Source organism: Cherax quadricarinatus, chromosome 25 (genome assembly GCF_038502225.1).
Source record: "Cherax quadricarinatus isolate ZL_2023a chromosome 25, ASM3850222v1, whole genome shotgun sequence".
In the NCBI taxonomy this organism is placed as follows: domain Eukaryota; kingdom Metazoa; phylum Arthropoda; class Malacostraca; order Decapoda; family Parastacidae; genus Cherax; species Cherax quadricarinatus.
This window is the reverse complement of record NC_091316.1, coordinates 6,247,789-6,270,283: the sequence shown is the minus strand read 5'-3', so window position 1 is coordinate 6,270,283 and position 22,495 is coordinate 6,247,789. Positions and strand designations below refer to the sequence as shown.

General features: G+C 44.8%; 1 protein-coding gene across 5 annotated transcripts in view; it reads right to left on the bottom strand.

Annotated features, from left to right (window-relative positions):
- Positions 1 to 22,495, bottom strand: part of LOC128690018 (dachshund homolog 2) — a 305,827-nt gene that overhangs the window by 27,331 nt on the left and 256,001 nt on the right. For all 5 annotated transcript variants that reach the window (XR_008407248.2, XM_053778527.2, XM_053778528.2 and 2 more), the window contains one exon: positions 13,224 to 13,430. Coding sequence is in view for 4 of the 5 variants with exons in the window: in XM_053778527.2 (XP_053634502.1) it covers positions 13,224 to 13,430 (207 nt within the window). In the remaining variant the exon portion in view is untranslated. The remainder of the gene's footprint in view (positions 1 to 13,223; positions 13,431 to 22,495) is intronic.

The following is a 22,495-nucleotide window of genomic DNA, read 5'->3' as shown; positions in this document are numbered from 1 at the left end:
GCCGTTGCAAGAAGCAACTGTTGGCACCATGGCGTGGCCGTTGCAAGAAGCAACCGTTGGCACCATGGCGTGGCCGTTGCTAGAAGCAACCGTTGGCACCATGGCGTGGTTGTTGCTAGAAGCAACCGTTGTCACCACGGTGTGGCCGTTGCAAGAAGTAACTGTTGGCACGATGGCGTGGCCGTTGCAAGAAGCAACCGTTGGCACCATGGCGTGGCCGTTGCAAGAAGCAACTGTTGGCACCATGGCGTGGCCGTTGCAAGAAGCAACTGTTGGCACCATGGCGTGGCCGTTGCAAGAAGCAACCGTTGGCAGTCTTCAAGCTGGCACTGGACAAGCACCTAAAGGCAGTTCCTGATCAGCCGGGCTGTGGCTCGTACGTTGGTTTGCGTGCAGCCAGCAGCAACAGCCTGGTTGATCAGGCGCTGATCCACCAGGAGGCCTGGTCACAGACCGGGCCGCGGGGGCGTTGACCCCCGAAACTCTCTCCAGGTAAACTCCAGGTAAACCATGGCGTGGCCGTTGCAAGAAGCACCTGTTGGCACCATGGCGTGGCCGTTGCAAGAAGCAACCGTTGGCACCATGGCGTGGCCGTTGCTAGAAGCAACCGTTGGCAGCATGGCGTGGCCGTTGCTAGAAGCAACAGTTGGCACCATGGCGTGGCCGTTGCTAGAAGCAACCGTTGGCAGCATGGCGTGGCCGTTGCTAGAAGCAACAGTTGGCACCATGGCGTGGCCGTTGCTAGAAGCAACCGTTGGCAGCATGGCGTGGCCGTTGCTAGAAGCAACAGTTGGCACCATGGCGTGGTTGTTGCTAGAATCATCCGTCAGCACTGTGGTGTGGGCGCTGCAAAAAAAAAAAAAAAAAGCAGTGGTTGTCTTGTAGAGGTGGTGTTTTATTCGTCAGGAAATACACTCCTCACATGGAGCTTATTTATCCTTATGAGTATAAGCAAGACAATATATTCCCTCAAGGGAGGTTCCTTGATGTCGCTGAGAGGCTCTTGATCCGACGATATGTATACTGTCAAGTTTGACTCTGTTTTACATAAGAACATTAAGGAGTAACACTGTAGTAGGCCTACTGGCCCATAATAGGCAGGTCCTTCTTAAACCCACACCCATTAACCAAAATATTTACCCAGCCCATATTCAGTGTTACCTAAGCGTAACCCTATTAACTTGATAACCCATTAAAACCATACCACGAGTGGGGCTTGAACCCACGGCCAGAGAGTCGTAAAACTCAAATTCATCCCTTCTCACTCATGTATTTATCTAACCTAAATTTGAAGCTACCCAAGGTTTTAGCTGCCATAGTGAAGAGCTCTGTTCCACAAGGCACAGTACTCGTCCCCATCTTATTCCTTATCCTCATATCAGACATAGACAGAGATATACATCACAGCACCGTATCATCCTTTGCGGATGATACTAGGATCTGCATGAGGCTGTCATCTACTGAGGACGCGGTTAACCTCCAAGAAGATATAAACAAAGTTTTCCAGTGGGCAACGGTAAACAATATGATGTTCAATGAGGACAAATTCCAACTACTCCGTTATGGAAAACTGGAGGAGATAATAACTAGAACAGAGTATACTACAGACTCTGGCCATACAATATAGCGGAAAAATAATGTAAGGGACCTGGGAGTAGTAATGTCTGAGGATCTCACTTTCAAGGATCACAACAGTGCCACGACCACAAGTGCAAAGAAAATGATAGGATGGATAATGAGAACATTCAAAACGAGATATGCTAAGCCAATGATGATCCTTTTCAAATCACTTGTTCTCTCTAGGCTGGAATACTGCTGTACATTAACATCTCCATTCAAAGCAGGTGAAATTGCAGACCTAGAGAGTGTACAGAGATCCTTTAATGCACGTATAAGTTCTGTCAAGCACCTTAACAACTGGGAACGCTTGGAAGCACTTGACCTGTACTCGTTGGAACGCAGGAGGGAGAGATATATCATAATCTACAATTGGAAAATCCTGGAAGGAATGGTCCCAAATCTGCACACAGAAATCACTCCCTACGAAAGTAAAAGACTGGGCAGGCGATGCAAAATGCCCCCAATTAAAAGTAGGGGCGCCATTGGTACACTAAGGGAAAACACCATAAGTGTCCGGGGCCCAAGACTGTTCAACAGCCTCCCATCAAGCATTAGGGGAATTGCCAATAAGCCCCTGGCTGCCTTCAAGAGAGAGCTGGACAGATACCTAAAGTCAGTGCCGGATCAGCCGGGCTGTGGCTCGTACGTTGGACTGCGTGCGGCCAGCAGTAACAGCCTGGTTGATCAGGCCCTGATCCACCGTGAGGCCTGGTCATGGACCGGGCCGCGGGGGCGTTGATCCCCGGAATAACCTCCAGGTAACCCTACTAGGCAGACCAAACCATACCACGGGCGGGGATGGAACCCCGCAGACTTTTCCGTCTTCCCCGTCCCGACTACCGGCATGTTATCGTAAAACAGGAGCTACATCCTTGGTTCTTCGAGTTGCAGAAGCTGCCTCGATTAACCACTGTCATTCCAAGGTGTTTTTTCCCCCTGTATCAAGCTTCCTCCCCCCCCACTGTGGAAGTGCTTATTGTACCTTCGTTAACAAGGGGATCAGGCCTTAACGAGCAGCATTTGCCCCCGCCTGGTTCCTCCAGTCACCGGTGTTTCCATGTAATGACACGATTGCAAGTGAAGGGACTTGAGCTAGAGTTCGTCACGGCCACGCTAGCTGGAGATTCGTCTGTAAAAACTTGCATTTGTGGTCACAGAGGTGCCTGTGCTAACTTTCCTATGGTGTAGAAATATACCTAGTTGGATGAATCTTATTGTGGCTAGCTGGTCTAGTGGCTAGCGCGACGGGCTGGAGTTTTGAGACTCTATGACCGCGGGTTCAATCCCGGCCGGGGGTATGGTTGGTTTCCATGTAAGATCGGTAACTTTTAACACCCACATCAGAGGCGAGACTTGGGAATGCCAACGTTAAAAACTTACCTCTGAGATGAATCGTGGAGAGATCGTAGCTTCTCCCAAGACGTAATCTACTTAGCGCCACACGTATCACTGTTTAGTTAGAGTTGTACGAAATATAATAACTGACCACTGTTACTGATACAGAATTAGTTACAACACTACGGCTAGACCATTTTGCAACTCCACATATTACAAATAAACTAGAAGTTTTGATCCGTCCTGGACATGATAATAGTCAAGGCAGACTGAGACATCGTCCCTCACATTCCCGATAAATATATCACTTTAATATTTGAACAGTAATCACAGAGCCACTGTGACGCAAACCTCAAGCGCTTTTGCCTTCATTTTTGTGACTGTCTTAGAAACAAGACACAGTGTGTGTGTTGTGTGTGTATGTGTGTGTGTGTGTGTGTGTGTGTGTGTGTGTGTGTGTGTGTGTGTGTGTGTGTGTGTGTGTGTGTGTGTGTTAAAAATTCTACACATTAGTCCGGAAAGAGTGCACAGGGAACTGAAAACAGTACACAAAGGAATATACACGGTTCTGAAAATATGGGACACCGCTAAGTAAAAAAGAGAGATTGTGGAACTGAGAGTTCAACTGTTAGCAATTCTTTCCGGGACCTTTGTGGGCCTTTGATCATCACTGGGCGTCCTTGGCGTCCTTGGCTACCAGCACCACAAAATCACGATCTCAGAGCGGCTGACAATTAAGAAGAGCCAAGGAGCGAGCCTCGGCCGATAATCCACAAATATGCCCGCACTAAACGAAACAAGTGGGAGTTTTAAGACCTTCTGGAGCGAGGTTTTATGTGCGGACTGCAACGCCCTTCGGATACAGCGGACGGAACCACGAGACCCGCTGTACTTGGTCCACTGGCTGGTGCAGGGGTCGTCGGGGGTGTAGTGTGGAGAGCTGTTTCATGCTGGGGAGCAACTGAAGGAAACAGAGGCCGGAGAGAAGAGACACAATGACAGTAAGGCTGTTATTAATAGTAGTGCAGTGATAGCAAGGCTGTTATTAACAGTAGTGCAGTGATAGCAAGGCTGTTATTAATAGTAGTGCAGTGATAGCAAGGCTGTTATTAACAGTAGTGCAGTGATAGCAAGGCTGTTATTAATAGTAGTGCAGTGATAGTAAGGCTGTTATTAACAGTAGTGCAGTGATAGCAAGGCTGTTATTAACAGTAGTGCAGTGATAGCAAGGCTGTTATTAACAGTAGTGCAGTGATAGCAAGGCTGTTATTAACAGTACTGCAGTGATAGCAAGGCTGTTATTAATAGTAGTGCAGTGATAGTAAGGCTGTTATTAACAGTAGTGCAGTGATAGCAAGGCTGTTATTAATAGTAGTGCAGTGATAGTAAGGCTGTTATTAACAGTAGTGCAGTGATAGTAAGGCTGTTATTAACAGTAGTGCTAATAGTAAGGTTGTTATTAACAGTAGTGCTGATAGTAAGGTTGTTATTAATAGTAGTGCTGTGATGGTAAGGCTGTTATTAACAGTAGTGCTGTGATAGTAAGGCTGTTATTAATGAAAGCTCTGTGAATACCGGCTGTGCCAATGTTAACGCCACCGTTGTCATTAACGGGCATCTGTTAACGGTAGCGTTGTTATTAACGGCATTTATGTTTGTTAATGGTAGATCCTTCAGTCTTGGATGACGTGATATCTGATAGAGGACTCTTGATCCAACGGATTGGAGCTACCCTTTCCATTACCTCTCGTAATCCAGACGCTGTGTGGCTCTCTAGTGTTTAGCGCTCCCCATGAAGATGTAAATGCATTTACATCTAACATAGTGTTCACTGTACCTGCAGATATCAAGGTTCACTGAACCTGCAGATATCAAGGTTCACTGTACCTGCAGCTAACATGGTTCACTGTACCTCACGTAACAATGTTCACTGCACCTCCAGCTAACAGGGTTCACTGTACATCAGCTAACAAGGTTCACTGTACTTCATCTAACAGGGTTCACTGTACCTCAGCTAACAGGGTTCACAGTACCTCAGCTAACAGGGTTTACTGTACCTCAGCTAACGGGGTTCACTGTACCTGCAGCTAACAGGGTTCACAGTACTTCAGCTAACAGGGTTCACCGCACATCAGCTAACAATGTTCACTATACCTCAGCTAACAGGGTTCACCGCACATTACCCTCAGCTAAATTCACTGTACCGGCCCCCGGGGTCACGACCGGCAGCAAAGGGTTCCCACTGCCTGAAACCCCCAACATTTCCCTGTACCGGCAGCAAGGTTCACTTCCCAGCAACAGGGTTCACGGGGCCTGCAGTAACAGGTTCATGTACCTCAAAAGGGTTCACTGTACCGGCAGCCGGGGTTCCCTGTACCTGCAGCAACAGGGTTCACTGCCTCACTAACAGGGTTCACTGTACCTGCACAAACGGGGTTAAATGTACCGGCATTTGGGGGTTTCACGTACCTCCCCCGGGTTCACTGTACCCCCAAAAAAGGTTCTTCCGGCAGCCAATTTCCCTTTGCAGCTGGGGGTTCCCTGAGCAGCAACGGGGCCTGTACCGGCAGCAAATAGGTTCCTGTCCGCAGCTCACGGGTTCCCTGTACCGCAGAAAAGGGGTACTGCCCCGCACGGGGGTTCCCTGTCCGCAAAAAGGGGTTCACTGTCCGGCAGCAACAACAGGGTTCACTGTACCTCAGCTAACAGGGTTCACTGTACCTGCAGCTAACAGGGTTCACTGTACCTCAGCTAACAGGGTTCACTGTACCTGCAGCTAACAGGGTTCACTGTACCTCAGCTAACAGGGTTCACTGTACCTCAGCTAACAGGGTTCACTGTACCTGCAGCTAACAGGGTTCACTGTACCTGCAGCTAACAGGGTTCACTGTACCTGCAGCTAACAGGGTTCACTGTACCGGCAGCTAAGAGGAGTCACTGTACCGGCAGCTAATAGGGTTCACTGCACCTGTAGCTCACAGGGTTCACTGTACCGGCAGCTAACAGGGTTCACTGTACCTTCAGCTAACAGGGTTCACTGTACCTGCAGCTAACAGGGTGCACTGTACCGGCAGCTAACAGGGTTCACTGTACCTGCAGCTAACAGGGTTCACTGTACCTGCAGCTAACATTGTTCACTGTACCTGCAGCTAACAGGGTTCACCGTACCTGCAGCTAACAGGGTTCACTGTACCTGCAGCTAACAGGATTCACTGTACCTGCAGCTAACAAGGTTCACTGTACCTCATATAACAGGGTTCACTGTACCTGCAGCTAACAGGGTTCACTGTACCTGCAGCTAACAAGGTTCACTGTACCTCAGCTAACAGGGTTCACTGTACCTGCAGCTAACAGGGTTCACTGTACCGGCAGCTAACAGGGTTCACTGTACCTGCAGCTAACAGGGTTCACTGTACCTGCAGCTAACAGGGTTCACTGTACCGGCAGCTAACAGGGTTCACTGTACCTGCAGCTAACAGGGTTCACTGTACCGGCAGCTAACAGGGTTCACTGTACCTGCAGCTAACAGGGTTCACTGTACCTGCAGCTAACAGGGTTCACTGTACCTCAGCTAACAGGGTTCACTGTACCTCAGCAAACAAGGTTCACTGTACCTGCAGCTAACAGGATTCACTGTAAGTGCAGCTAACAAGGTTCACTGTACCTCATTTAACAGGGTTCACTGTACCTGCAGCTAACAGGGTTCACTGTACCTGCCGCTAACAGGGTTCACTGTACACTGTACCGGCAGCTAACAGGGTTCACTGTACCTGCAGCTAACACTGTACCTGCAGCTAACAGGGTTCACTGTACCGGCAGCTAATAGGGTTCACTGTACCTGCAGCTCACAGGGTTCACTGTTCCGGCAGCTAACAGGGTTCACTGTACCTGCAGCTAACAGGGTTCACTGTACCTTCAGCTAACAGGGTTCACTGTACCTGCAGCTAACAGGGTTCACTGTACAGCTCACAGGGTTCACTGTACCGGCAACCAACAGGGTTCACTGTACCTGCAGCTAACAGGGTTCACTGTACCGGCAGCTAACAGGGTTCACTGTACCTGCAGCTAACAGGGTTCACTGTACCTGCAGCTAACAGGGTTCACTGTACCGGCAGCTAACAGGGTTCACTGTACCTGCAGCTAACAGGGTTCACTGTACCTCAGCTAACAGGGTTCACTGTACCTGCAACTAACAGGGTTCAATGTACCGGCAGCTAACAGGGTTCACTGTACCTGCAGCTAACAGGGTTCACTGTACCGGCAGCTAACAGGGTTCACTGTACCGGCAGCTAATAGGGTTCACTGTACCTGCAGCTCACAGGGTTCACTGTACCTGCAGCTAACAGGGTTCACTGTACCGGCAGCTAATAGGGTTCACTGTACCTGCAGCTCACAGGGTTCACTGTTCCGGCAGCTAACAGGGTTCACTGTACCTGCAGCTAACAGGGTTCACTGTACCGGCAACTAACAGGGTTCACTGTACCGGCAGCTAACAGGGTTCACTGTACCTGCAGCTAACAGGGTTCACTGTACCTGCAGCTAACAAGGTTCACTGTACCTCATCTAACATGGTTCACTGTACCTGCAGCTAACAGGGTTCACTGTTCCTGCAGCTAACAGGGTTCACTGTACCTGCAGCTACAGGGTTCACTGTACCTGCAGCTAACAGGGTTCACTGTACCGGCAGCTAACACTGGACCTGCAGCTCACAGGGTTCACTGTTCCGGCAGCTAACAGGGTTCACTGTACCTGCAGCTAACAGGGTTCACTGTACCGGCAACTAACAGGGTTCACTGTACCGGCAGCTAACAGGGTTCACTGTACCTGCAGCTCACAGGGTTCACTGTACCTGCAGCTAACAGGGTTCACTGTACCGGCAGCTAACAGGGTTCACTGTACCGGCAGCTAACAGGGTTCACTGTACCTGCAGCTAACAGGATTCACTGTACCTGCAGCTAATAGGGTTCACTGTACCGGCAGCTAACAGGGTTCACTGTACCTGCAGCTAACAGGGTTCACTGTACCTCAGCTAACAGGGTTCACTGTACCTGCAACTAACAGGGTTCAATGTACCGGCAGCTAACAGGGTTCACTGTACCTGCAGCTAACAGGGTTCACTGTACCGGCAGCTAACAGGGTTCACTGTACCGGCAGCTAATAGGGTTCACTGTACCTGCAGCTCACAGGGTTCACTGTACCGGCAGCTAACAGGGTTCTCTGTACCGGCAGCTAATAGGGTTCACTGTACCTGCAGCTCACAGGGTTCACTGTACCGGCAGCTAACAGGGTTCACTGTACCTGCAGCTAACAGGGTTCATCGTACCGGCAGCTAAGAGGGTTCACTGTACCGGCAGCTAACAGGGTTCACTGTACCTGCAGCTAACAGGGTTCACTGTACCTGCAGCTAACAGGGTTCACTGTACCTGCAGTTAACAAGGTTCACTGTACCTGCAGCTAACAGGGTTCACTGTACCGGCAGCTAACAGGGTTCACTGTACCTGCAGCTAACAGGGTTCACTGTACCTGCAGCTAACAGGGTTCACTGTACCGGCAGCTAACAGGGTTCACTGTACCTGCAGCTAACAGGGTTCACTGTACCTGCAGCTAACAGGGTTCACTGTACCGGCAGCTAACAGGGTTCACTGTACCTGCAGCTAACGGGATTCACTGTACCTTCAGCTAACAGGGTTCACTGTACCTGCAGCTAACAGGGTTCACTGTACCTGCAGCTAACAGGGTTCACTGTACCATTAACACCTCACAAATAAAGTTAACGCGGGATGTAATGAGGCGAGATCAAAATGAGCCGTAGTTACAAGCATCATAAGGGCGATTATTGCGCGGCACTCTTCCCTCTGATACTTAACGCGCTATCTATAAAATTGTCACCTCGTTTGGTTCCTAATTACCGCTGCTCGGGTGTTTTGATGCCTGCGAAGGGCTCTTGATCTGTGGAATTTGAGCTACCTTTTCCCTGGCCATGAATAAAACATGTTTACCTCAATTCCTAGCCTGTGCGTGACCTTCCTTAGGGGTTTAGCGCCTCCCCCAAGAACGGTTTTCCAGACAAGATACGTTTCCGAGTAAGGTATCCCCGTGTTCTATAAGCAGAGTCACCTCTACCTCAGTGCAAAAGGAATGGTACAGAGTGCGGCATAAGTTTCTACTGCAGTTTAATAACTTCAGTGAAGACCTGAAGCAAGTAAGAAGAGGCAGCCACTAGTTATCACATGGAACCTAGTATCCCACTTTCTTCAATGAAATTAGCAAATTGGGCCCTTGCGGAGCTCAAAATCAATCTTTTAGCAAGATACACTATGTTTGAGGTTTGAAGCTAATCAGAAAATGCGTTCTCCAGTTTATGCAGGGGAATATATTTAATAATATTGGGAAATTAAAACTTACGAAGTATCATCTAAGGAAAAAACATAAGTGCCGAAAAATGGAAGACCAACAACCATGTTAAGTGTTAGTAAACAAACCACTAGACTGGTGGGGATTGAACTCGCGGTGAGTGAGTAGTAAAACTCCAGACCGACGCGTTAACTGCTGTAAATTGGGAACTGTAAACCTTCACAGCCTCAACCCAAAAAGTGCATTTTTTTTTTTTTGCAGGATGTGTCAGGTGTTAATGTTGAAGGCGTTCGGAAGAGGCATACTGAAGTTATTTCACAGAATAACACTGTATCACACGAAGTTTTGTGAAGTTATCGCACGGAAGAAACAATAATGGGGAATGGTCTTTGTGAAGTCAACCAGGAGACTCCTCATGCTAGTAGTTGCACCACCCTTACCCTAGTTACACCTCATTAGCATCCAGAATTTGACGCCGATTGGCTGAGGCATTTTAAAGATAAAAAAAGAAAGCTGTGCAGGAAGAACAAGTACACCGGAGCTTGGTATGTGACCGGTTCTGGAATAAAGGTAAATGAAAATAATGATATTTAAGGGCTCGCTCGGCTCGTGCAAGTCAACAACGCCACCAAAACACGAGTTTTCAACTCTCAGTTTTCTTTTGTTATATTCTGTTTCAAATTCTCAAAACTCCTACAAGATTGTTTTTATAATGAACTAAAATTTGCATGTACCCAGTGGCAGACGTAGCTACTGGGTACTTTAGTAGTCCATCACAGCAACAGCCTATCACAGCAGTAGCCTATCGCAGAGCTCACAGCAACAGGCTATTGCAGAGCTCACAGCAACAGCCTATCACAGAGCTCACAGCAACAGCCTACCACAGAGCTCACAGCAACAGCCTATCACAGAGCTCACAACAACAGCCTATCACAGAGCTCACAGCAACAGCCTATCACAGAGCTCACAGCAACAGCCTATAACAGAGCTCACAGCAACAGCCTATCACAGAGCTCACAGCAACAACTTATCACAGAGCTCACAGCAACAGCCTATCACAGAGCTCACAGCAACAGCCTATCACAGAGCTCACAGCAACAGCCAATCACAGAGCTCATAGACATGCTGGGGATCATAAGGGTGTATACCGACCACTAAAAGCCCATAGTTACGAGGAATCAACATTTCACTGGCCCATTTATTTGCCAGTGACCATTCAGTCGCTTTTGGTTCTTCAATTAAAATTTAAGATAACGCTTTAATCCCCAGTTTTATACATCATTACAGCGAGATGCAGAGAACAAAAAAAGGCAATAATTCTGTGTTGATTTCTGGATAGCAGTTCATCAAGGAAGACTTAATATCTGAATGTCTGTGTTTCACTTTATCTTCGCTTGATTTACTGCCAACATTACCACATAAATGGCACTTTACGGCGTCCCTCTTTTGGTTGCTCGAAGAATCCATCTGGAGATAAAAAAAAAAAAACACAATGTTTACTTGGTGCTCTAGCTGGTGTTCAGACTCGGGTGTTCTCTGAGGTATGTTAAAAGCAATATTCAGTGGGTATCTGTGTATGTCCGGACTTAAAAATATTCTCTCTGAGGATTTGGTGGTTTATTCTGCCGTGAAATAACAGATCCTTAACCCTGTTCATTATTGTTAGGAAAAAAACCGCAACCCAAAATCTCTGAGAGAATCCTCCGACAAGTGCCAATCGAAGGCGGGCCTTAACTTTAAGGCGAAATAAATCAGACGAAATGTGAGCGAGTGAATGACATTAAGTGAGAACCATACGCTCTATCTGGCGGCGGATCACCGAGGCTTTCAACAGTCGCAAGGGCAGTGTACGATAACTATCACCAAACCTGGCTATGGGCAGGACTATCCCTACAGCTCCTGCAACACAACTGATACCTCTGATTACTAACTTCACAACCTTACCCTACAACCTCACCTTCACAAATACTACGAAGGGGGAAATCGCCAGACAAAGGAAGTCTAAATTTCCTGGATATGATCATACATTCCGAATTAATTTTCACTATAAAGAATAAATAAAACCATCGAAATTGACGCTGTTTCTTGAGTATTCTTATCAATTTTTGGGGCCTTTGTGTCAGCAAGGCACAAAACAATCCCTAGATTTCATTATATATTTAAGAAAGACCTATATCAGCTCTTCCCAGACACGTCTTAACACACACTCGTCTTACCTATGACGAAAAGGGTTCTGTGAGTTTAAAAGAAAATCCAGGGTACGCTGCCCCTGTGGCTTGATGAACAACCTTCGCCACTTGCTTAAGTAACAAGAGCTCACACAATACCAAGACTTGTTTCCGCCCTCTGGAGTACTTCGTAGCTTATCATTGGCCTCGCCCATTTTTCAAACTCTTTTTATCCACTTTATTGCCTTCGTGTGTCTTTATGTCTTGTGGAAGAGTGTCGGCGGGCTGGAGGAGCAATGATCGAGGAGCCCCCACTAGATGGCCCCAACCGGTGGGGCCCCTACTGGAGGCAGGTGGCAGGGTTCTCAAGAGGGTTCTGACATCCTGAAGGAAGACCTAGCACCCTCATCGGCACATTGAGCCTAAGAAGCCTCCGCGGCTTTGACTGATGATTGTGGAGAATCTGCTTTGATGAATGCTTGATGGAATGAGTATCCAGGTCTAACCTCAGATGGTAAAAAGTCTTACAGTAAACTAGCACTTTATTCCTTGTAAACTAGCACTTTATTCCTGGTAAACTAGCACTTTATTCCTGGTAAACTAGCACTTTATTCCTGGTAAACTAGCACTTTATTCCTGGTAAACTAGGACATTATTTCAAGTGAGCTACGACTCTTATCCCTAGTAAATTTTATCTATAATTATGGTAACCTAGTCTATTTCCTTGGCAAACTAGGAATCAATCCAAGTTAACGCTCTCTCTACCTGGTAAAATTCCCACTGGTGCCGCTTTGGTTTCTCTTGGTACTGACTCGCCATTCTGCTCCAATGTTTCAATAGCCTCCAGTAATTACTTGAAAACACGCTGGATACATTCCCTTCAAATACACGGGTATGTCTTGGATACCCCTCCCCATACATGGGTATACCATGACTGCCCCTCTAACCATAGTTTGCTATGAATTCTAAATAGGACACCGTCAAGGAATGGGACCTTTTATAAACACCTGGTTAAGCTCTACGCAGCGCAAAACGTCTCAATGAAAGCTCGTTCGGTAACCTGCCTTTTTCTTACCGTCGTAAAATGAGTTTTGTGGCGAAATGTGGTAGTCAAAAATTTCAGTAAGGTAGTTCAGGTTATTTACCCACCAGGTAAATAACTCGGACTACAGGCTGTTACTGCTGGCCGCATGTAATCCAATGTACGAACTACAGCCTGGCTGACCGGGTACTGACTTTAGGTATCTGTCCAGCTCTGTCGTGAAGACAGCCATAGGTATACTGGTAATTCCCCTTATCCCCTGTGGGAGGCTGTTGAACAGTCTTGGGCCCCGTACACTTATTGTTTTTTCTCTTTGTGTAGGCATCGCCTACACTAAGAATCATTAAGGCTGTGTTTCACCTGTACACCACCAGTCAAGTATAATTTAAATCTGTCACAAAGGAATTACAATAAACATTCAGTGTGTATATATACATACATACACCCCTCAGTGTATATACCCTCCTGCTCTCAGTGTGTACACTTAGAGGGGAGAAATACACGGTATACAATATGCAAGTGGGAAAGGAAGGTGAGGAACCTAAGGATTATACAGCATACGGGAAATGGGAAGTACCAAGGTTCGATCAAAGAAAGGGGAAGGTGGCTCCCAATCCTTTGATCAAGAGCCCTTCATCGGCATCAAGGCGGTAGCGATCACTGAGTAGACGGGGGATACTAATTTCTAAGGGGGATAGACTCACCGCTCTGGGATGTGCGTACATCCTGGAGGTCCTGTTGTTGTTGTTGCTGTTGCTGTTGTTGCTGCTGCTGCTGGGACTGGTGGGATTTTGGGCTGTGGTGCGGGTTGTCGCTTGGTCCTGAGGCTCCCCCCGAGGCCGCAGCCACTGCCGCCGCTGCCGCAGCCGCAACCGCAGCGTTGTTCACCCCTTCCTTGGCCAACGACTCCGCTGTTTGCAGACAAACATTCAAACAGTTAACACCCATGAAGAGGGCCATTAAAAATCTTTTACTATTCCCAGCGTCTCTAAAATCCTTTATTTTATCTGTGCTCCTCTGGGGCTGTGAAAATACTTTATTATACGTGGTCCGAGACCCTCGGACATAAAGATAAACAAAAACAGGAACCACAAACGACTCAACAAAAAAAAAAAACATTAAAAAATGGGGCAGCCATTTAAAAGGGGATGGTACTGGTTCGCCTGGTAGCGGGTAGCTGTGTGTCAAGTATATCTGTGACCGGTTTCAAGAGTTTTTCTACTCTGGTAACCCAGCCTTGGAGTCAAACTTTGCGTGTGAGTGGTGGAAGTTGCGCTAATCAAAACATTGGAGAAACGTATCACAAAGAACGGACTGGAGAAACCATTTGTAGCGAAATGTTTCCTTAATAAATGTATTGAGAAGTACATCATATACTGTTCCTGTTGAGCACCTGTTCAACAAGGCTGTTACTGTGGGCGGTCTGATAGCCCATTATCCATCACAGCCTGCTTGTTCTGGCAAATGGTGGAGGTAGTGATCTAGTTCCGCTTGAGTACTTCAGGCATTATTGCTGATATCAGCAATATTATCACGGTTGCTAACAAAGTGTTATCTTATGGTTGCCCTGGCCCCCCTGTATTTCGGTAAGTCTATTTTACACATAAATGTTTCTCACACACAGTAGTGTGAAGATTTGGAACTAAGACCACAAGTATTTTTCATTGTAGAGTATAATCAGGCATCTCTCTCTCTCTCTCTCTCTCTCTCTCTCTCTCTCTCTCTCTCTCTCTCTCTCTCTCTCTCTCTCTCTCTCTCTCTCTCTCTATCTATCTATCTATCTCTCTTCATCCCTTCCAAGAACTTCGAGGCGTTCCCAGTAGTTTTTAGATGGTTTATTGGCTTTATGCTGACAGTAAACGATCTTTGATATCCCTTCTGCTTCTAACGGAACCGTCAACACCAAACCGCATTCCAAACGAGAGACCACACGTAAACTGAATAGTGTTACCATTCTCGTTATTTCTCTTGTTTTGAAAGACCTCAGTACTCACCCTGTAATTTTTCTTTCCTTCACGGCAATTAATTTGTGTTCATCAAATGATACGTCATCTGATATTATATTATCCCTAAGACTTCCGAACGTGCCTTCCAGTCTATATGAGAAGATCTTCCTGTGTTGTATATCCAGAACTCCCTCTTGAGGTCTTCATTCTTTCCATATCTAAGTAGCTGGAATTTCTCTTCAATGAACATTATTTTCCATTGCCAAATAGTAGACTTTATCGATAGCTGCTTGCAGCTTTTCTGTTTTCTTTCGACGCGACTTAAAGTTTTATTTTTGTTTGGTCGGCAGCCGGTGAAACGAAGCTATGGAGAGTGATTTGCACTGACTCTTGTGTAGGTTTGTAACAGCCGGGACCTGTCTTGGGCTGCTGAACTTCGCTTTGCTAAGGCTAGGTTTTTTGCTGTCTATGGTTGAGACAGTGTCACTGTAACTCACTGAGACAGTGTCACTATGATTCACTGAGACAGTGTCATTGTGTCGTACTGAGACAGTGTCACTACGGTTCACTGAGACCGCGTCACTGTAACTCACTGAGACCGCGTCACTGTAACTCACTGAGACAGTGTCACTGCGGTTCCTAGGAACTGGGAGGCAGTTTCATGTTTGATCCGGGAAAAAGGAAGGGAGCTACATTTCACTGGATCACGAGCATTTCGTCACCCTCAAAACACCTTCTTTGAAGAGACTAGGATTATGAGGGGAACCTGATGTAGCAGAGCGGCACGGTGCCTGGGTAACAGGCTGGGTGGCAGATGGCAGGCTGGGTGGCAGGCTGGGTGGCAGACTGGGTGGTAGACTGGGTGGCAGGTTGGGAGCTCTGTATTGAGCTATTTGTGTGGTCAGTAGTCAGGAAATCTAAACCCTCTCCTGTTACCTGACCACCACCACCACCGCCGCCACCACCACCACCACCACCATCACCACCACCACCACCACCACCACCACCACCACCGCCACCACCACCACCACCATCACCACCACCACCACCACCACCACCACCACCACCACCACAACCACCACAGTCCCTTACAAAATAACAGTCAATATTTTAATAAAATCGATGGAATTTCTACTGAAATGAACTATGTATATATATATATATATATATATATATGTGTGTGTGTGTGTGTGTGTGTGTGTGTGTGTGTGTGTGTGTGTGTGTGTGTGTGTGTGTGTGTGTGTGTGTGTGTGTGTGTGTGTTTGCGTGTATGTATGATTAAAAAAACATAAATACTTTCACAAATACAAAGGTAAAACACAAACCCAAACAAGCATAAAACAAGAGAAAGATTTTGTGAATATTGATGTTGCAGAACAAACATGGAAAAAAAAGGGGACAAAGAAAGGGAGAAGGAAAATGGGGAAAAACTAGTTTGCAGAAGCAGCTCAGAAAAATTGAGATTGGTAAAAGAAAGTGAGGAGACTTGCTGCAAGTTTTTGACCGCTGATAACCTAATTAAAAACGAGAGTGAAAGAGAGAGAGAGAGAGAGAGAGAGAGAGAGAGAGAGAGAGAGAGAGAGAGAGAGAGAGAGAGAGAGAGACGGGAAGTGGGGAATCAATCAACGAACGAGCAAACGGGTAGATTGTTGATGGTCGAGTGGATATGATGGGGTAAATAGATATATGTTTATATATACGAAGACAACCCAATTATTTATTGCACACACCAACTTACTCCAAGCTTTCATCGCGGCTACGTTTCTCTCCTGTTTTGAGCTTCATCCGGTCGAGTTTAAATCTCTCTGCTCGAAAAACGCATGGGCTATAAATTTGCGTTCATCAAGCAAACGTTTCGCCAGTCGGCGGCTTTATCAGTCCAGTGATACAAGCTCTACATAGGGCGAAACGCTGTCACAACAAAGGCTCGCTCTGCACCTGTATCTTTCCTTCGTGCCATTTATTGTTCTTGGCTCATTGTCACCCTAAATAGCTCCCGAGTGCTGAGTTGCAGAAAATGTTCATTAACGTAAATACAATGGCATTTCTTCTCTTAAGGTAATAATGGTGGCCCATGTTTTTTTTTCTCCACTGCGGCCATTTATGTCTTTTCCGAATACTTCGAAAGGCTTGGTGGCGTTAATTGTTTTTTCTTGAGAAAGAGAGAGAGAGATAATGAGAGAATAAGAATGAGTGACCAGTTAAAATAGGACGACTCAAGTCTGGAATACGTTAGTACAGCATAATGATGTCAACGAGATAAAGTCAGATGATCAAATGAAAATGCTGGTCCACAGATGGCTCCAACTTCATCCTGTTCCCTACTTGTATGTTTCATAACAATAAAAAGGCTTTCAAATGAGCTGATGTAGGTAACAGCTCCTAGCTTGTAAATAAAGTTAGGAATACTTAACTTGTCAATAAAGTTAGGGATCCTTAACGTAACCTCGTCAAACCCTGTGTAAAAAAATAAGATATTAAATCTATCTGTTGTGAGTGTGGGGGAAGTTCGTGAGGCAGTGGGTAGAATGAAAGGGGGTAAGGCAGCTGGGATTGATGGGATAAAGATAGAAATGTTAAAAGCAGGTGGAGTAGTTGGTGCTGTTATTTAATAAATGTAGGGAAGAGGGTAAGACACCTAGGGATTGGCAGAGAGCATGCATAGTTCCTTTATATAAAGGCAAAGGGGACAAAAGAGACAGGGTGAATAGGGAGGCATTGTGGCAGATGTTGCAAATGTATAGAATAGGAGGTAGGTTACTGAAAGCAATGAAGAGTTTTTACGAGGATAGCGAGGTTCAGGTTAGAGCATGTAGGAGAGAGATTATTTCCCAGTAAAAGTAGGCCTTCAACAAGTATGTGTGTCACCATGGTTGTTCAATATACTTGTAGATGGGGTTGTAAGAGAAGTGAATGTTCGAGTGTTGGCAAGAGATGTTAGGTTAAAAGATAAAAATCTAACACAAAGTCGGAGTTGTCACAGTTGCTCTTTGCTGATGGCACTCTGCTTTTGGGAGATTCTGAAGAGAAGTTGCAGAGGTTGGTGGATGAGTTTGGTAGGTATGTGAAAGAAGAATATTAGAAGTGAATATAGGAAAGAGTAAGGTGATGAGGATAACAAAAAAATTAGGTGATGAAAGACTGGATATCAGATTGGAGGGAGAGAGTATGGAGGAGGTGAATGTATTCAGATATTTAGGAGTGAACGTGTCAGCAGATGGGTCTATGAAAGATGAGGTGAATCATAGATTGAGGGAGAAAGGTGAGTGGTGCACTTAGGAGTCTGTAGAGACAAAAAACTTTTTTTGTCCGTGGAAGCAAAGAGGGGAATGTATGAGAGTATAGTTATACCAACGCTCTTATATGGAGGTGAAACATGGGTGGTGAATGTTGCAACAAGAAGATGGCTGGAGATAGTGGAGATGTCATGTCTGAGGGCAATGTGTAGTGTGAATTTAATGCAGAAAATTCGTAGTTTGGAAATTAGTAGGAGGTGCGGGATTACCAAAATTATTATCCAGAGGGCTGAGGAGGGGTTGTTGAGGTGCATCGGACATGTAGAGAGGAAGGAACAAAATAGAAGGACTTCGAGAGTGTATAAATCTGTAGTGGAGAGAAAGCGGGGTAGGGGTCGACCTAGGAAAGGTTGAAGAGAGAGGGTAAAGGAGGTTTTGTGTGCGAGGAGCTTTGACTTCCAGCAAGCATGCGTGAGAGTGTTAGATAGGAGCGAATGGAGACAAATGGTTTTTATGACTTGACGTGCTGTTGGAGTGTGAGCAAGGCAGCATTTATGAAGGGAGTCAGGGAATCTGGCAGGCGGACTTGAGTCCTGGAGATGGGAATTACAGTGTCTGCACTCTGAAGGAGGGATAGTAATGTTGCAGTTTTATAACTGTAGTGTAAGAGCGCCTCTGGCAAGACAGTGATGGAGTGAATGATGAAAGTTTTTCTTTATCGGGCCACCCTACCTTGGTGGGAGACGGCCGATGTGTTAATATGTATGTATATATATATATATATATATATATATATATATATATATATATATATATATATATATATATATATATATATATATATATATATATATAGAGAGAGAGAGAGAGAGAGAGAGAGAGAGAGAGAGAGAGAGAATGAGAATCAGAAAATTCTACTCACAAGACTTTTTGTGCTAGTGATTTTTGGTGGAAGGTTCATTCTCTTTCTCTCTCTCTCTCTCTTTCTCACACACACACACACACACACACACACACACACACACACACACACACACACACTGTTCAATTAAGAATAATGACAGCTACACAAGGTCGAGACATGGCTGGAAAAATTCTGGGATCCCCCGCTACGGACGATCCAATATCACACAACATAATCAGCAGAGATAATTATAAGACGGAGGTCTGCGCGGTAATTAAAACTTTAATGAATTAATTGATAGGAATCATTAGGGCTGGCGGTGCATTTTTGAGCGAGCCTCACCTCTCATCCGAGGGGAAAAGTCAAAATTTTTTCCACCCTCACGGATTTCGCTTGCGTTTCCCAAATATCTTCGTTCTTTCTTTCGTTCCGGATGAATCTTTCTCTCTCTCTCTCTCTCTCTCTCTCTCTCTCTCTCTCTCTCTCTCTCCTTTTGACACGTTTGCATTCCAAATGCGATTTTTATTTTCCTCGTCAAATCACTGTTGAATGTATTAATTATAACCCCCCCCCCTTTAAAAAAAAAAAGCAGATCGCTGATTTTCTTACCGGCAATTTTTTTCTCCCTTACCCCCCCCCCTCCTCGTAAAAACTTTCTCCGCCTCTCTTGTTGATAAATACGATATGCTTGTTAAATAAGATTTCTTTTTTCCCTCCTTTTCTTTACCGTCACTTGACGAGCTTTTAAAACAAAAGTCGACAGCCGTTCTCCATGTATTATGTGCATCCCCTCTCGAGGGAAAATAGACCTTGGGTGACCCTGACACAAGTGCCACCACTCCTGTACACACTTGCATTGTGATCAGTGTCACTGTTTAAGAAAAAAAAAGAGAGAGAGAAAAAAAAAAAGAAACTTGTAACGAGAGGAGACATACTTGAAGAGAAAAAACCGGAGAGATAATACGATTAATGATTGATGCGATGAGAGTTGATTACACTCCCACAAAAATCAAAGTTTGCATAATTTCTTGGGAATTAGTTTTCTCCCCTCCCCCCTTTCCCCCTCCCCCTCCCCCTCTCCCTCCCCCCCCTTCTGAAAAACAATTACGTTTAAAGTTCTAGACTGGTGGTTCGTCTTACCATTTATTATTATTTTTTTAACCCCCCCCCCCCCTCCCATCCTTTTTCTGAAAAACGTTTGGGGGGAAAAAATTGGATTTAGGGGGGGGGGGCGGCGAGGCGATTTTGGGAAGAACTCCCAGTCACTTTTATTCTCTCGTGGATATTAAATCAGATTAATATCGGTGGATTTAATCCGCATTGATTAATGGATGGGAGGGGAGGGGAGGGGGTGGGAGGGGAGGGGGTGGGAGGGGAGGGGGTGGGGGTTAAAAAAATTGTGTGAAGGATTATTCTAATTGGAAATTGGAGACGTTAGAAAAATTTAAAGCGACTTGAAGGACCGGGAATGACCTCAGAAATTAACGAGTAATGATATAGCGTAAACGAGAGCCACTCTAATGAGGTGAAGTATTAACGCAGCTTCAACGAGCACTTCGTTAATGAGGGCATATATTAACGTAGCTTAGAAAAAAAAACAGATCTACGTTAATGAGGTGATGTATTAGCGCTGTTTCAACGAGCTATTCGTTAATAAAACGAAATAAAACAGTTTCAACGACGTCTAGGTTAAAGAGGAGAAATGCAAACATACCTTAAACGAGCTCTTCGTTAATGAGGTTAAATATTTAACATTCAGCGTGGAATATATGTTAATGCTCATGCATATTAAGATATGCAAGTGCATATCTTGATATGCAAGTGCATATCTTGATATGCAAGTGCATATCTTGATATGCAAGTGCACTCTTGAACACTTATTCAACTGTACTGCATAACTCAGTGTTATGGAGACACTGCTCAGACAAGTACAGTAACTGATGCAGCGTTAAGGCCATCATGATTGTTCTATGACTGATGTTTACATAGTGAACACTAGTGGACAGATGTATACATATTGAAGACTAGTGGATTGATGTTTAGGTACTGAAGACTAGTGGACTGATGTTTAAGTACTGAAGACTAGTGGACTGATGTTTAGGTACTGAAGACTAGTGGACTGATGTTTAGGTACTGAAGACTAGTGGACTGATGTTTAAGTACTGAAGACTAGTGGACTGATGTTTAGGTACTGAAGACTAGTGGACTGATGTTTAGGTACTGAAGACTAGTGGACTGATGTTTAGGTACTGAAGACTAGTGGACTGATGTTTAGGTACTGAAGACTAGTGGACTGATGTTTAGGTACTGAAGACTAGTGGACTGATATTTAGGTACTGAAGACTAGTGGACTGATGTTTAGGTACTGAAGACTAGTGGACTGATGTTTAGGTACTGAAGACTAGTGGACTGATGTTTAGGTACTGAAGACTAGTGGACTGATGTTTAGGTACTGAAGACTAGTGGACTGATGTTTAGGTACTGAAGACTAGTGGACTGATGTTTAGGTACTGAAGACTAGTGGACTGATGTTTAGGTACTGAAGACTAGTGGACTGATGTTTAGGTACTGAAGACTAGTGGACTGATGTTTAGGTACTGAAGACTAGTGGACTGATGTTTAGGTACTGAAGACTAGTGGACTGATGTTTAGGTACTGAAGACTAGTGGACTGATGTTTAGGTACTGAAGACTAGTGAACTGATGTTTAGGTACTGAAGACTAGTGGACTGATGTTTAGGTACTGAAGACTAGTGGACTGATGTTTAGGTACTGAAGACTAGTGGACTGATGTTTAGGTACTGAAGACTAGTGGACTGATGTTTAGGTACTGAAGACTAGTGGACTGATGTTTAGGTACTGAAGACTAGTGGACTGATGTTTAGGTACTGAAGACTAGTGGACTGATGTTTAGGTACTGAAGACTAGTGGACTGATGTTTAGGTACTGAAGACTAGTGGACTGATGTTTAGGTACTGAAGACTAGTGGACTGATGTTTAGGTACTGAAGACTAGTGGACTGATGTTTAGGTACTGAAGACTAGTGGACTGATGTTTAGGTACTGAAGACTAGTGGACTGATGTTTAGGTACTGAAGACTAGTGGACTGATGTTTAGGTACTGAAGACTAGTGGACAGACTTGTACAAAAATTTACATTTTATCCAGAGATATATATATATATATATATATATATATATATATATATATATATATATATATATATATATATATATATATATATATATATATATATATATATATATATATATATATATATATATATATATATATATATATATATATATATATATATATATATATATATATATATATATATATATATATATATATATATATATATATATTATATATATATATATATATATATATATATATATATTTATATATATATATTTATGTATATATATATATATATATATATATTTATATATATAAATATAGGGAGGTACCACCTCTAGAACTGTTATGGGGACCCTCATCCTCAGAGAAAAGAATAAACTTGCTTCTGGGAAAACTCAAGATTCTCCCTGAAGCTGTTTGAGAATTTTCTCCTACCACCCCCTATATTATGTATATATATTTTATTTAAAGACAAAATACATTGACAAAACATTCACAAAAATATGATACAAAGTAAAACAACATAGGTAACTCAGAGCTACATCTCGAATACTTCGTCCAGCTCCCCTGCGGTGGGCCGCGTGCCCAGAATGCTGCAGGCATTTCCTCTCTGGATCGCAACACTGAGTCTCTGAAAGAGGAAGCTGGTCGCCCTGTGGTCCTTGGTTTCTATGATGAGCTTTTCACCCAGCTCTTTGAGGAACTTTAGAGCACACTTGCCCCATGCTCCAAGGGTCTCCGACCCTAT